This window comes from Physeter macrocephalus, chromosome 7 (genome assembly GCF_002837175.3).
Source record: "Physeter macrocephalus isolate SW-GA chromosome 7, ASM283717v5, whole genome shotgun sequence".
Taxonomy (NCBI): Eukaryota; Metazoa; Chordata; class Mammalia; order Artiodactyla; family Physeteridae; genus Physeter; species Physeter macrocephalus.
The window spans coordinates 106272541-106287758 of record NC_041220.1 but is presented as its reverse complement, the minus strand read 5'-3'; the positions used below and the strand labels follow the sequence as shown (position 1 = coordinate 106287758).

The following is a 15218-nucleotide window of genomic DNA, read 5'->3' as shown; positions in this document are numbered from 1 at the left end:
AGCACCACCAAACCAGCTTTATAACAAATGCTAAAGGAACTTCTCTAGGCAGAAAACACAAGAGAAGGAAAAGACCTACAATAACAAATCCAAAACAGTTAAGAAAATGGTAATAGTAACATACATATTGATAACTACCTTAAATGTAAATGGTTTAAATGCTCCAACCAAAAGACATAGACTGGCTGAATGGATACAAAAACAAGACCCGTATATATGCTGTGTACAAGAGACACACTTCAGGCCTAAGGACCCATACAGACTGAAAGTGAGGGGATTGAAAAAGATATTCCATGCAAATGAAAATCAAAAGAAAGCTGGAGTAGCAATTCTCATATCAGACAAAATTGACTTTAAAATAAAGACTATTGCAAGGGACAAAGAAGGCCACTACATAATAATCAAGGGTTCAATCCAAGGAGACAATATAACAATTGTAAATATTTATGAACCCAACATAGGTGCACCTCAATACATAAGGCAAATGCTAACAGCCATACAAGGGGAAATCGACAGTAACACAATCATAGTAGGGGACTTTAACACCCCACTTTCACCAATGGGCAGATCATCCAAAATGAAAATAAATAAGGAAACACAAGCTTTAAATGATACATTAAACAAGATGGACTTAATTGATGTTTATAGGACATTCCATCCAAAAATAACAGAATACACTTTTTTCTCAAGTGCTCGTGGAACATTCTCCAGGATAGATCATATCTTGGGTCATAAATCAAGCCTTGGTAAATTTAAGACAATTGAAATCATATCAAGCATCTTTTCTGACCACAACGCTATGAGAACAGATATCAATTACAGGAAAAAATCTGTAGGAAAACTACTAAATAACCAAGAGATCACTGAAGAAATCAAAGAGGAAATAAAAAAATACCTAGAAATAAATGACAATGAAAACACGATGACCCAAAACCTATGGAATGCAGCAAAGGCAGTTCTGAGAGGGAAGTTTATAGCAATACAATCCTACCTTAAGAAGCAAGAAACATCTCAAATAAACAACCTAACCTTACACCAAAAGCAATTAGACAAAGAAGAACAAAAAAACCCCCAAAGTTAGCAGAAGGAAAGACATCATAAAGATCAGATCAGAAATAAATGAAAGAGAAATGAAGGAAACAATAGCAAAGATCAATAAAACTAAAAGCTGTTTCTTTGAGAAGATAAACAAAATTGATAAACCATTAGCCAGACTTATCAAAAAAAAAGGGAGAAGATGCAAATCAATAGAATTAGAAATGAAAACGGAGCTGTAACAACTGACACTGCAGAAATACAAAGGATCATGAGAGATTACTACAAGCAACTATATGCCAATAAAATGGATAACCTGGAAGAAATGGACAAATTCTTAGAAAAGCACAACTTTCTGAGGTTGAAGCAGGAAGATATAGAAAATATAAACAGACCAATCACAAGCACTGAAATTGAGACTGTGATTAAAAATCTTCCGACAAAAAAGGAACAGGATAGAAAACCCAGAGATAAACCCTGACACATATGGTCACCTTATTTCTGATAAAGGAGGCAAGAATATACAATGGAGAAAAGACAGGCTTTTCAATAAGTGGTGCGGGGAAAACTGGACAGCTACATGTAAAAGAATGAAATTAGAACACCCCCTAACACCATAAAGAAAAGTAAACTCAAATGGATTCAATACCTAAATGTAAGGCCAGACACTATAAAACTCTTAGAGGAAAACATAGGCAGAACACAATTCTACTGATGAATATAGATACAAAAATCCTTAACAAAATACTAGCGAACAGAATCCAACAACACATTAAAAGGATCATATACCATGATGAAGTGGGGTTTATCCCAGGAATTCAAGGATTCTTCAATATATGCAAATCGATCAATGTGATAAACCATATTAACAAATTGAAGGAGGAAAACCACATGATCATCTCAATAGATGCAGAAAAAGTTTTCAACAAAATTTAACACCGACTTATGATAAAAACTCTCCAGAAAGTAGGCATAGAGGGATGTTACCTCAACATAGTAAAGGCCATATATGACAAACCCACAGCCAACATTGTTCTCAATATCGTTGGTGGGAATGTAAATTGATACAACCACTATGGAGAACAGTATGCAGTTTCCTTAAAAAACTAAAAATAGAACGGTGAAAAACTGAAACCATTTCCTCTAAGATCAGGAACAAGATAAGGTGGTCCACTTTCACCACTATTATTCAACATTGTTTTGGAAGTTTTAGCCACAGCAATCATAGAAGAAAAAGAAATAAAAGGACACTATGTTCATTGCAGCTCTATTTACAATAGACAGGACATGGAAGCAACCTACGTGTCCATCAACAGATGAGTGGATAAAGAAGATGTGGCACATACATACAATGGAATATTATTCATCCATAAAAGGAAATGACATTGAGTTATTTGTAGTGAGATGGATGGACCTTGAGTCTGTCATACAGAGTGAAGTAAGTCAGAAAGAGAAAACAAATACCATATGCTAACACATATATATGAAATCTAAAAAAAGTAAAAGGTTCTGATGAACCTAGGGGCAGGACAGGAATAAAGACACAGACGTAGAGAATGGACTTGAGGGCACGTGGAGGGGGAAGGGTAAGCTGGGACGAAGTGAGAGAGTGGCATGGACATATAAACACTACCATGTGTAAAATAGATAGCTAGTGGGAAGCAGCCACATAGCACAGGGAGGTCAGCTCGGTGCTTTGTGTCCACCTAGAGGGGTGGGATAGGGAGGTTGGGAGGGAGACGCAAGAGCGAGGAGTTATGGGGATATATGTATATGTATAGCTGATTCACTTTTCACTTTATAAAGCAGAAACTAACACACCATTGTAAAGCAATTATACTCCAATAAAGATATTAAAGAAAAAATGAGCAAATCGAATACAACAATACATTAAAAGGATCATACACCACGATCAAATGAGATTTATTCCAGGGATGCAAGGATAGTTCAATCTGCAAATCAATCAACACGATACACCACATTAACAAAATGAAGGATAAAAAAATCACATTATGACTTCAATAGATGCAGAAAAGTATTTGACAAGTTTCAACATCTATTTATGATTAAAACTCAATAAAATGAGTATAGGAGGCATATACCTTAACATAATAAAGGCCATATATGACAAACCCACAGTTAACATCATACTCAACCAGAAGTGTCTTAACTGAGACCATGAATGTAAAATTTTTAGCAAAATACCTGATGGTCAGGACTCACTAAACACTAGTTGTAAATATTATTTTGACTGCTACTGTAGTAACAACTACTATTAAAAAGAGCTTGAGATAAGAGAAGGCCACCAATCATGGTTTGTTCTCCTCCCTTTAAAGTCTCTCTAACATTTGTTAAGTACTTTGTATGTGTTACGTGCTTTCTGTACTCTATTTCATTGTATAAGCAGAAATATCTTTGAGGTGATTTTACTGTAGTGTAGGAACCTGGAATTAAATAGGCTTGAGTTTAAATTCTAGGTCTGCATTATTCTCATTTTCAAATATATTTAGACAAGTTCTTTATTAGTCACAGGCTTCCAAGTGTATGTCTTTTTTTTTTATCATCACTCTATCAAAGCAGTTTGGTAAAAGTAAAGACTAGTTACAGGGTGAATCTGCTTTCCAGGTAAGCAATAGCATGGGGGGAACTCGCCAGGCCCCTATCTGGAGGACATTTTGGGCTCCACTTTGGCTCAAGGCAACTCTGCTCATTCTATGAGAAGGTGTAGAATGCAATTTAGTAAATCTGTGTTCTCCATGGGACAGCATAAAGAAGGAGATGGACCCACTGAAGACAACAATTTTGACTTTCAATGTGCTAGCCCTTGATTTTCCCAAGTGCTTCCTATGGAAAGCAAGGCTTGAGTCTTACATGAACAGAGGAATCAGGCAAGTTTTCAAGGGCCCGTTTATCAAACGTAAGGAGTTCAGGTGCAGGAGACCAGGGACTGACATAGTGATTTAAGAGCAGGAACAGGTTAGAAGGGGAGAGCTTGGTGACCCAAAGGAAAAAGATTACGTCACTGAACACAAAGTTGGAGTAGAAACATTTGCATATTTGCGTTCATGCTGTGCCCCCAGCAACAGGTCATTAGAGCCCTGAAACCCTGCCTACTTGGTCTGGTCTCAGGAGGTAAGCAGGGATCAGACTGGGAGTTCTCGGATGGGAAACCAGGTGAGATTGGTCTGCTTAGCGTTAGCATGGATCCAAGATGGAGTCGTCCTATCCTAGATCTAAACTGTGAGTCCACTTTATGACCTTGGGGGGTTACTTAACCTCCCTTACTTCAGTCTGTAAATTGGAGAAGGCTAAAGTTACCTTATTTGGTTGCAGTCAGAGATTAATTGAGCAAATTGTATATGAAGGTTCTGCTTTGGTGCCTGCCCACGACAGGAGCTCAGGACATGTTAGATCCCTTCTCTCTAGTTGACGTGCTGAGTATCAGTGGAGCTGAGTGCCCATGGCAAAGCAAAGATGCTGGGAGGTGCATTCCAGGGGTTTTCACAATTGACCTGGCAAAGCGGGGGAGGTGACTGGGCTGTTCTCCTCCAGAACTGCACACAGAAGTGAGTTCTGAGCTGAAGCACCAGTATTTGACTCCTTTGGGATCTGACAGATAGACATTTTTGCAGGGACATCATTTTTATACTATTATGGCAACCAAGACTCCTCAGAGCGCAGTCTCTTTGGGAAAGCCTTGGACCTGCTGGAAGAACTGGAGATGTGAGACAGAGCCCATCTTTAGTCCTGTCACCTTGTTAGACTTCATGGGGGCAGGGCACAAAGGGACGCCAGCAGGAACAGCAACCACCACTCCAGGTCTGAAGACAATCTACATCAGACCCTCAGAATCTTGCCCCCAGGACCAAATATAAATATTTTGGTTTATTTATTCCAGAAAGAGAAAGGGACAGAGTTTTATTTTAAATATAATGCATTACATCTATTTATCTATTAACCTATCTAGTATCTGTCTACTGTCACTATCAGGGTTCTTAGTAAAAGCTCAGTATATATAAGCCTTATACTTTATAAAATATTTTGTGATTGATTTATCGTGTGTATGTGTGCGTGAGTGTGTGTCCTGGGATGAAGAGCCATAGCTTAAATTTAATTTTTTAAAAAAACTTATTTATTTATTTATTTTTATTTTTGGCTGTATTGGGTCTTTGTTGCTGCATGCGGGCTTTCTCTAGTTGCGGTGAGCAGGGACTACTCTTTGTTGTGGTGCGTGGGCTTATTGCAGTGGCTTCTCTTGTTGCGGAGCACGGGCTCTAGGCGCGTGGGCTTCAGTAGTTGTGGCTCGTGGGCTCTAGGGCGCAGGCTCAGTAGTTGTGGCGCACAGGCTTAGTTGCTCCAAGGCATGTGGGACCTTCCCAAACCAGGGCTTGAACCCATGTCCCTTGCATTGGCAGGCGGATTCTTAACCACTGCACCACCAGGGAAATCCAAATTCTTAAAGAAGTCTTTCAAATAGTAAAGAACCAATGATTTTACAGGTAAATCCTGTCTGTCTATCTATCTATCTATCTATCTATCATCTATTTATCATCTATCTCTATCATTTCTATCTATCCCATTTATCATCTATAGATAGGTTAGTTAAAAGTATTCAAATTATGTAAATTATAATTTAACAATTAAATTATTTATAGTATTAGATATCTGATTTCATGTTATAAATTTAAAATTTTCTTGTCATTAAGCTTCTTTGTAAATATTAATGACTTCATGATATTAATATATCATAATACATTCAATGATTCTTCTATTATTGAATATTTAGCATGATCCTAGTGTACTGCCATTTAAAATATATTATAAAATATAGATGAATATTTGAATATTAATCCAAATTTTAGCTTAATTCTTTAATTTAAATTCCCAACCATAGATTTATGCGGCCTAAGAAAATGGACATTTTTATATTTGTTAGTTAATATTATGAAATTGCTTTCCAAAGAGTTTCTTGCAATTTAAAATTTCACCGTGAATTTTAGGAAGTGATTTTCTCATCACACACTTGCCAGCACCATGTGTTGGTATTTTCACCTTATTCAATCTTCACAATGGCCATTGTGAGTTAATTTTTGCCTTTATTGTATAGTTGAGGAATGGAAATATAATGTTTTTCCCTTTCTCTATATTAATGCCTCAATATTTATTTATTTTTCCAGTTTTACTGAGAAATAATTGACATACATCACTGTATAAGTTTAAGACATACAGCATGATGATTTGATTTACATATATTGTAGGAATACAGTTTTCTACCCAAGAACTGAAATGCAGTTTTCTCTGCCAGGGAATTATGCCATTTGGAAAAGCTTAATTGTTTTAAATTCACTAAGTACCTTGAAAAAGCCACTTACTTTGTAAATATCAAACACTGACAAAATAGGTAAGGAAAGCAGCAGACTTACGCCATCAAGAAGAGGCCCATTAATAGTCTGGTACTGGCCTGCCAACAAAAAGAGAACAAAATGTTATTGCAAAACATTGGGAAGACTGGGCCCTTGTTTTTCTCCAGAAATCTTGTGCTCATTTCAATTAATTTTTCTTGACTGTAATTACTCAAAATGAAGTGCACATTTCCATGCTTCTCATTCTATCAGCTGCTCTTACATAACAGGGGCAATGGAAAAGGAGGAAAGAGAATCAAATCCCAACTAAGAAGCCTTTCCACAGCAAGCTAGCCTTCTCATTGAAAGAGAAACAATGTTAGAAGGAACGCCACCCCGCAATCAGTAGCACCCAAAGTGATGACTCAGCAGCATCTCAGCCAATGACCACATGTGTTTTCCCCTCGCCCTCTGGCACACGTTGCATTTGCAATAATCTGTCCACACATTGTCTTCTTGAACAGACTCTACATATTTTAAGAGTAGGGGCCATATCTACTTATTCATCTATCCCTGGCTTGAGGGGCAGGGCCCTATTGACCAAATGAGTTCTTGATAGGCGTTTGTTGAATAAATCTTGTTCAGTAGATGTTTCTCGACACTCAACTTCAAGGGAGGCCTTGGACTCGTTCTATGAAAGATTGCCAGAAGGTCATCTAGTGTACTCAGTGCTCGATGTTTTACAATTTACCCTCAGATTATGCAAAACCACCAAAGAATTGCTCACATGACCCAGAGGTTTTTTTGCTTCCTCATACACTTAATTTTCCTAAATTGCAGTATAATTTCATGCTGTTAGTCTGAATTTAGGAACATTGTAGGCAGAAAATGTTCTTATCATGTTCTCTTTATTAGCACATATGTGAGAAGTTTCTAGTAGGTCTCAGGACCAGAAGCTGCACACTTCTTTGCTTTGATATAATGGAAAACATCAATCCTAGAAGAGATCACATTTCCCTTCCTCCTTTGGCTGTTAAGAATCTCAGGGCAAATTTCTAGCCTGCGTCCAAATAGTGCAGAGGACCATGGTATGGTGTGTATTTCTGCCCTTTGGTCTGGCTTCGTCATGTTCTTAAACTGTTGTCCTTTCACCCTGAATTCTCTTCCCATAACAAAATACAAAATAAATGGCTGTGAATTTGTGCCAGCATGCCAAAGTCTTCTGTAGGATGTAATGTATAAATTAATGAAACTTTGGCTCAGTGGAAACACAGTTCTACGGAATTTGCCTAGGACCAGTGCGTGGGGGAAGTGTTAAGCCAGAGCTCATCTCCTTGAGATAATGAGCCAGGAGGAGGAGTATCCTGTCTGCACCTGCCATCAGTTACAGTCTATTCTGGTGGTAAGACCAGCAGCAAACACTACCCCGGAGCACTAATAACATCTCCCTGTCCCAGCACAATTACACCCATAGTGAGATCCCTGGCAGAGAAACCTACAGGTTTTCCAGCCCTTTAGCAATTTGTACTCTCTCATGAATTGAGTTAAATTAATAATGTCACCCATTAAACACCAGCTGGTCTGGCAGGCACAAATGAGCACGGACTTACTGGGGATCCGCTCTGGCACTTGTGATCTAGGAAAGCAGCTCCACTGTCTAATTCAGGGTTCAATATCATTTCATTTTAGGAGATTGGCTTCATTGAATGTAGTCATTATACCCACATTCTCCTGGAGAGCTGTGGGGATCTCTTCTTTCAGCAGCATTGCAGTCTGAGACCCTCCTGCATTCCTCAAATACGCTACCTGCCACTTCTGGGTCTTTGCTTGTGTTGATTCCACCTGGAGTCCCTGCCTCCTCCATTTTGTTTTCCAAAATGCTCGGTCAACTTTGAGATCCTCCCGGGGCTTCCCTTTCTGACCACTCCAGGTCACTGTAATCTCACTGAATCAGTTAGAGCCGTCATTTTCTGTTTTACTCACCATTACGTAAATAAAAAGCAGCAGCGTCTGATTACTTCTTTGTTGTTTAAGTCCACTGCCCTTCTATAGGGAAGGAATTATCCTTTATCTCTATCTCCCTCAGTACCTACCTGTGTTATGAACAATGCAGAGTTTTGGAAATGTAATTTTAAAAGCATAGTTTTAAAACTGTAAATCAGCACATGTCATTCATGGCCCATGAAACATAGTCCAGATTCTCTGCCGTTGCTCCCAGAGGCCAGCACAGCCTGGCTCCTGCCCTGTCTCTGATCTCACCTCTTTCTAGTTTCTTCCAACTCTGAGCTCTAACCATATCAGCCTCTTTTGAAGCTCATCCAGTACATCTACCTCAGAGATGTCGCCTGTGTCCCTTAGTCCAGAAAGTTCTCTGCTCAGCTCTGCGCAGGCCTGGATACTTTTCATCCATCATACTGTGTCTTAAATGTCAGCCCCGGTCATCACTAGCTCAGGCGCCTGGCAGTGGTGAGAATGCTGTGTGCTCACCAAACCCCCTTTCCTCTTCCTGTGGGCGCTCGGCTGGCGCACACTTCCTGGTGTCCCTTGCACTGGGCGGTCTTGGCACGGAGCTATGGACACTGGGATGAGGCAGGTGTGATGGATTCCACTCCAGGCCGGCCTGCCTGACTCTCCACCTCTCATTCCTGCCCCGGTGGCTGGCCAGAGACAGAGGACCCCAAGGCCCTCAGGGATAATGGAAGCCACTGGGTAAAAGGAGAGTGAATCCCAAATGAATGTTTGGAAAAAGACCTCCTTCGATTTACATTGGATTGTGATGTGAGCAAGAAATAAACCTTTATTTTATTAAACTACTAACATTTGTAGTTTATGCATTATAGATGTTAGTCCTCCTTGATTAAGGCACCCTGCTCCGCTTCTCCTTAGCATGTAAGAACAAGGCAAGCCAACGAATATATCACACAGTTACAGACGGTGGTGCCTGTCTCCCCCGAGGCAGTGGTGAGAGTCCAGGCTCTTGATCACTCCTGTAACCCTGTGTATGGGAAGCGACCATAAATGAACAGTCGGCTGTGGAAACACCCAGAACTTGGAACCAGCGACAGAACTTTCAGTAGAACCTGATCCCCTCCCTTGCTGAACGAACTTGAGATCGGTGTTCCCTCTTGCTGGGCCCAGATCCTCACCCTGGTAACAGTCCCCCAAATTCTTCCCAGTCTTTGAGTCTTCCTGGAACTGAAGGATAGATTGGCTTCTCAGAGACAGCCGTGTTTTAGAAAGATGAGGGAAGCTGCGTAGTAGCTTTCCACATCACCATCCTGGAAGAGTGATGGTGATGCTGTGACAGTGGAGGGTCCCTCATCACCCTCTGGAACCAAACAGCCACAGAGAACAACTGATTTCTGCGTGACCCTCAAGAAAACATCTTTTTACAAAAGACAACATTTCCCTAACAGTTATTTTTAAGAGGGAAGTGAAGATGAATATGTGTCATGTAAAGCTCAGGGCGTTTCCTGACCGGTAGAGGCAATTACCCCAGACTTTAGTCATGAACATGGACACCTCATGCCTGCAGAGGTGTGACAAAGGTGTACGACCAATGCCCCTCAAATTTAGGTCCCCTGACCATTGGCATCTTGGATGCTTTATAAAAAAGAAAGAAAGCAAACTTGGGCCCCAGAGCAAATCAATTGCTTTTTACACAAGCTCTTATGGTGATATTTATTCTGGTCTCAGAAGTCTGAGAATTAGTGACATAGGAGCTCCTACTCTTGTCCAGTGGAAGGTGAGCCATGTGAGTTAAATAAAGTGAGGAAGAGAGACTCTCAGGCTATTTTCACTTATAAACACTTCCATGAACTTAGGCCCCTGGAGGTGCAAGGCTGGTGCCTTGTCTATGTCCCCGTTTAGTACCTTTAAAGGGGCAGGGTAGCTGGCTGAGCACCCAAGTGCTATTGCCATGAAGAAATCCCGAACTAGTCCCATGAAAGAGAATATGCTTCCCTGGTGTGAGAAGAAGGGTACAAGTAGGAAGCCTGCAGAGTTCTAGAACTTTCTGTTTCTCTAGGAAGTGAAATGAGTTAACAGGCCTTTCAGATGATTGTATTTCTAAACCAGACAGGTTCCCCAAGCAAAACCAGCTTCTGCTTTCATTTCAGTCATGAAACTTCAGAGGGAGAGGCACAGGGGGAGAGAGGAATGGTGAGGGTTAGGATTGCCTCCCATTCCAGAGGCTGCCAGCTGGACTTACTCATAAATATGTAGAAAAAAGCAAGAAGCTTGGGCTTCCCTGGTGGCGCAGTGGTTGAGAGTCCGCCTGCCGATGCAGGGGACACGGATTCGTGCCCCGGTCCGGGAAGATCCCACACGCCGCGGAGCGGCTGGGCCCGTGAGCCATGGCCGCTGCGCCTGCGCGTCCGGAGCCTGTGCTCCGCAACGGGAGAGGCCACAGCAGTGAGAGGCCCGCGTACCGCAAAAAAAAAAAAAAAAGCAAGAGGCCAGTGAATCCCAACTTGCCGTCACTAAGTACTCCAGAGCAGAGACCACTGTGTCTCCCCTTACCCATTTTCCCTTGCTTCTCTGTACTAGAACTCCTCCTGGTTGGCTGGGTACATGGCCACCTTGAGTAAGTCCTTATTACCTGTCCTACTCTTCATGTGGGCATGAGTTCAAGTTTTGGTTGATGGAAGAGGTGGAAAATCAACTCACCATTTCCAGGAAGCTTTCTTGAGGGAAATTATTGTGCACCATTCATTCCTTCTTTCCTTGCTCCCTCCTGCAGCCCAGAGCGCAGACATCACGATTTTAGGCGATGGTATGGAGGCCAGCTCGAGGCGGGGAGGGATGCAGGAGGGGCAGGGTCTCTGAGGAGAAGAGCTGCCAAACAGCCTTGGACTGCTTGCCTCTGGACTTGACTTACATGAAAAAAATATCCATAAACATTTGTCATGTTTCAGCCCCACGATTTCTTTTTTAAAGTGTCTTGCAGACTTAAATTTTTTTTTTTTTTATCAGCCTTTGCTCACCAATAACGTAGCAGAGCCTCTGATCAAAGGCATGGACACATGTTTCACAGAAGCCGAATGAGAAGTTCTAGGTTCAAATCCTGGCCGTTTCACTTTCTGGCCATGTGACCTCAGGCAAGCTTGTAAGCCTGGTGGGAATAAGAGTATCTACCCCAAATAGCTGTGGAGAAGCGTAAATCAATAACTCCCTGGCTCGGTGAGCCACTAAGGAATTGCTGTGTTCTGTGCTTCATGTCTTTCCAAGTTCAACTTCATGGCCAAATCTTTTTTCACTCAATCCAGATCTTTAGATCTTCAGATCTATATGAGAAACTTGTTCATTATTTAGTGCCCATTTTCAAACAAAGTATGTGCCTTTTCCCAACATTCACCTCTGTTGACGAGCACCAGTCAGTTCTTCAGAAGGGTTCTTCAAGCTGAGGTCCCTTCTAGCCGTGAAGCTCTGGGATTCAATGACTGAGAAAACCGAGGCTGACAATATTTGGTGCCTAACTTAACGTGTGTGCTATGGTGGATCTGAGTTCTACGCTACTGGTGTCTTTACAAGTTCCCTAACTTCACTTGGGCTTCATTTAGCTGATCTATACAGCAAGGATAATAAAATCTGTACCTTACAACTAAATTAGATACGGTTTATAAAAGGTCTGGCACAAAGTAGAGACTCCATATATGTTAGTTTCTTTTCATTTTCTCTCATTCACAGGTCCTAGGGCTTGCTGGTATCAGAGAGAACCAGTATACAAACTCTGAGCTCCACACTCACAGCCCTTGGTTCCTTCTTCTACAAGATGCTGCCTTTCTCCATTTTTATCTTTTAAAAACTTGAAAGTATTTGGGGATGGAGGGCATCGGCCTGATCTTCCTCTCACTATGGTGAGGAGTAGGATAGTTTACACTCTTTACCCTGGCAGGTCCCAAACTTTAGAACATCTTCAGCTTGGCATCAATCCATGGTTATAGGGAAAGGCAGGAAGGAACTTGCCTAGAGTTACTTTCACTGTCTCTGAGTAAAGGATTATGATGTCCAGTAAGCCTTGACTATGACTTGTAGAGTCAAGGGGAGCAGAGAAGGAAAAGGGAAGAAAAGAGGCAAGTAGGAAGGGAAAGAGACAGAAATAGAGATATAGAATATATATACACACATATAATATATGTATGTTATATATCTATTATATATTGAATTTGTCATCTATCTGTCTGTCTATCTATCTACCTATCTATCTACCAGCTCAGTCATCTAGCACTTCTGGGAATTTTGGTTTTATTCACTGAACCACAGACTCTTGATCTGAAGATCATGAACTGTGAATTCCAAGTCACAAATAGTCTAAACTCACAGTTACATGGGAAACATGTATTGGGAGTTGGGAGAACAGGCTTAATGTTCTCACTAGATGGCTCTTGGAAATTCACTTCCCTTTTCTAGTTTCCTCATCTGTAGAGCACAGTTTTAGAATCTCAGACTAGCTGAGTCCCCAGAAATTTTCACTTTTATTTCCTTTTTTATTTTTTAAATTTATTTATTTATTTATTTTTGCGGTACGCGGGCCTCTCACTGCTGTGGCCTCTCCCGTTGCGGAGCACAGGCTCCGGACGCGCAGGCTCAGCGGCCACGGCTCACGGGCCCAGACGCTCTGTGGCACGTGGGATCCTCCCGGACCGGGGCACGAACCCGCGCCCCCTGCATCGGCAGGCGGACCCTCAACCACAGCGCCACCAGGGAAGCCCTTTATTTCCTTTTTTAAAAGCTTGTGGCCAAAGCTGGTTAGAGTGTTTGTCACATTAAGAAACTACCACCATTGTTTGAATGAATGGATGGATGGATGAATGAACGGTGATAGTGAGGCAGCAGTGCCTCTTGGTGGAGACAGCTTTGATAGTTTCCGTCCACCTGTCTATATATGTTTTTGCTTCAGCCAGTGATTCTCAAAAGACTGTCCTAGAACTACCTGAATTAGAATGATCGTGTTAAAGGTAAGGATTCTCTTGCCTCACTATAGCTCTACCAAAGCATAAACCCTGGCGTGGGCTTGATGATATGCATTTTTCACTCATTCTGACACATGATGAATTGTGAAGACATTGTAAATCCTTGGGCATATCAACCTTAGATGATTTGAGTACTGGCTTGTGCTTGTAAGAACTGGGTGGACACCTTTTCCCTGCAATTCAACTGTTAACGTTTCAATTTGTTCCCGTTGCGGAGCACAGGCTCCGGACGCGCAGGCTCAGCGGCCACGGCTCACGGGCCCAGACGCTCTGTGGCACGTGGGATCCTCCCGGACCGGGGCACGAACCCGCGCCCCCTGCATCGGCAGGCGGACCCTCAACCACAGCGCCACCAGGGAAGCCCTTTATTTCCTTTTTTAAAAGCTTGTGGCCAAAGCTGGTTAGAGTGTTTGTCACATTAAGAAACTACCACCATTGTTTGAATGAATGGATGGATGGATGAATGAACGGTGATAGTGAGGCAGCAGTGCCTCTTGGTGGAGACAGCTTTGATAGTTTCCGTCCACCTGTCTATATATGTTTTTGCTTCAGCCAGTGATTCTCAAAAGACTGTCCTAGAACTACCTGAATTAGAATGATCGTGTTAAAGGTAAGGATTCTCTTGCCTCACTATAGCTCTACCAAAGCATAAACCCTGGCGTGGGCTTGATGATATGCATTTTTCACTCATTCTGACACATGATGAATTGTGAAGACATTGTAAATCCTTGGGCATATCAACCTTAGATGATTTGAGTACTGGCTTGTGCTTGTAAGAACTGGGTGGACACCTTTTCCCTGCAATTCAACTGTTAACGTTTCAATTTGTTTCTGTTCACCAATTTCCTCAACATCTTGGAGAGAACCAGCCTCTGATAAATTAACACAGGTACTGAATAATCTAGAAATGGCCAGAAGGAGGCACTGGATGCTCACATATTCCATACCCACCTTTCCTCCCTCTAGTCCTAAAATTTGTATTAATTTTTCTTTTAGAAGTGGGAAAAACCAACGTTTAAGATTGATTTCCTGGGCTTCCCTGGTGGCACAGTGGTTGAAAATCCGCCTGCCAACGCAGGGGACATGGGTTCGAGCCCTGGTCTGGGAAGATCCCACATGCTGCAGAGCAGCGAAGCCCGTGTGCCACAACTACTGAGCCTGCACTCTAGAGCCCGCGAGCCACAACTACTGAGCCCATGCGCCGCAACTACTGAAGCCTGCACGCCTAGAGCCTGTGCTCCACAGCAAGAGAAGCCACAGCAATGAGAAGCCCATGCACCGCAACGAAGAGTAGCCCCCGCTCGCCGCAACGAGAGAAAGCCGGTGCGCTGCAACAAAGACCCAACACGGCCAAAAATAAATAAATAAAATAAATTTTTTTTTAAAAAGATTGATTTCCTTAGAAAAAAATCAAGACAAAACAAGTGTTCCTGGACAAAATGAAATTTCTTATCTGTCTGAGTCAACCAATATACATCTTTATCAGAGTTTTTATGGTGTGTGGTAACTTAAGACAGAAGGCCTCACTTTCTAAATAGGGCTATCCTCTCAATTTCATTCTTTATTCAGTGGAAGGAGAAAATCTCCCGAGTTTATTTTATGGAAAAACATGACCCTGTTCTCTATATATCAACTTCATAGAAGATGTTGGTATTGACAGATTGTCCAAGTTTGAATATGTGTCTGTCTTCTCCAGGCCAAGAGAATTTTTTTTTTGATAGATTGTTTTTTTTTTTTTTTTTTTTTTGTGGTATGCGGGCCTCCCTCTGCTGCGGCCTCTCCCGTTGCGGAGCACAGGCTCCGGACGCGCAGGCTCAGCGGCCATGGCTCACGGGCCCAGCCGCTCCGCGGCATGTGGGATCCTCCC

At 42.0% G+C, this 15218-nt stretch overlaps 1 protein-coding gene across 1 annotated transcript in view; it reads right to left on the bottom strand.

Moving 5' to 3' along the window:
* The window catches only part of CLNK (cytokine dependent hematopoietic cell linker), a gene marked incomplete at its 5' end in the record, with an annotated part of 155601 nt that overhangs the window by 83827 nt on the left and 56556 nt on the right, over window positions 1-15218 (bottom strand). The window contains 1 exon segment of the mRNA XM_024119532.1: window positions 6459-6496. Coding sequence (XP_023975300.1) covers window positions 6459-6496 — 38 coding nt within the window.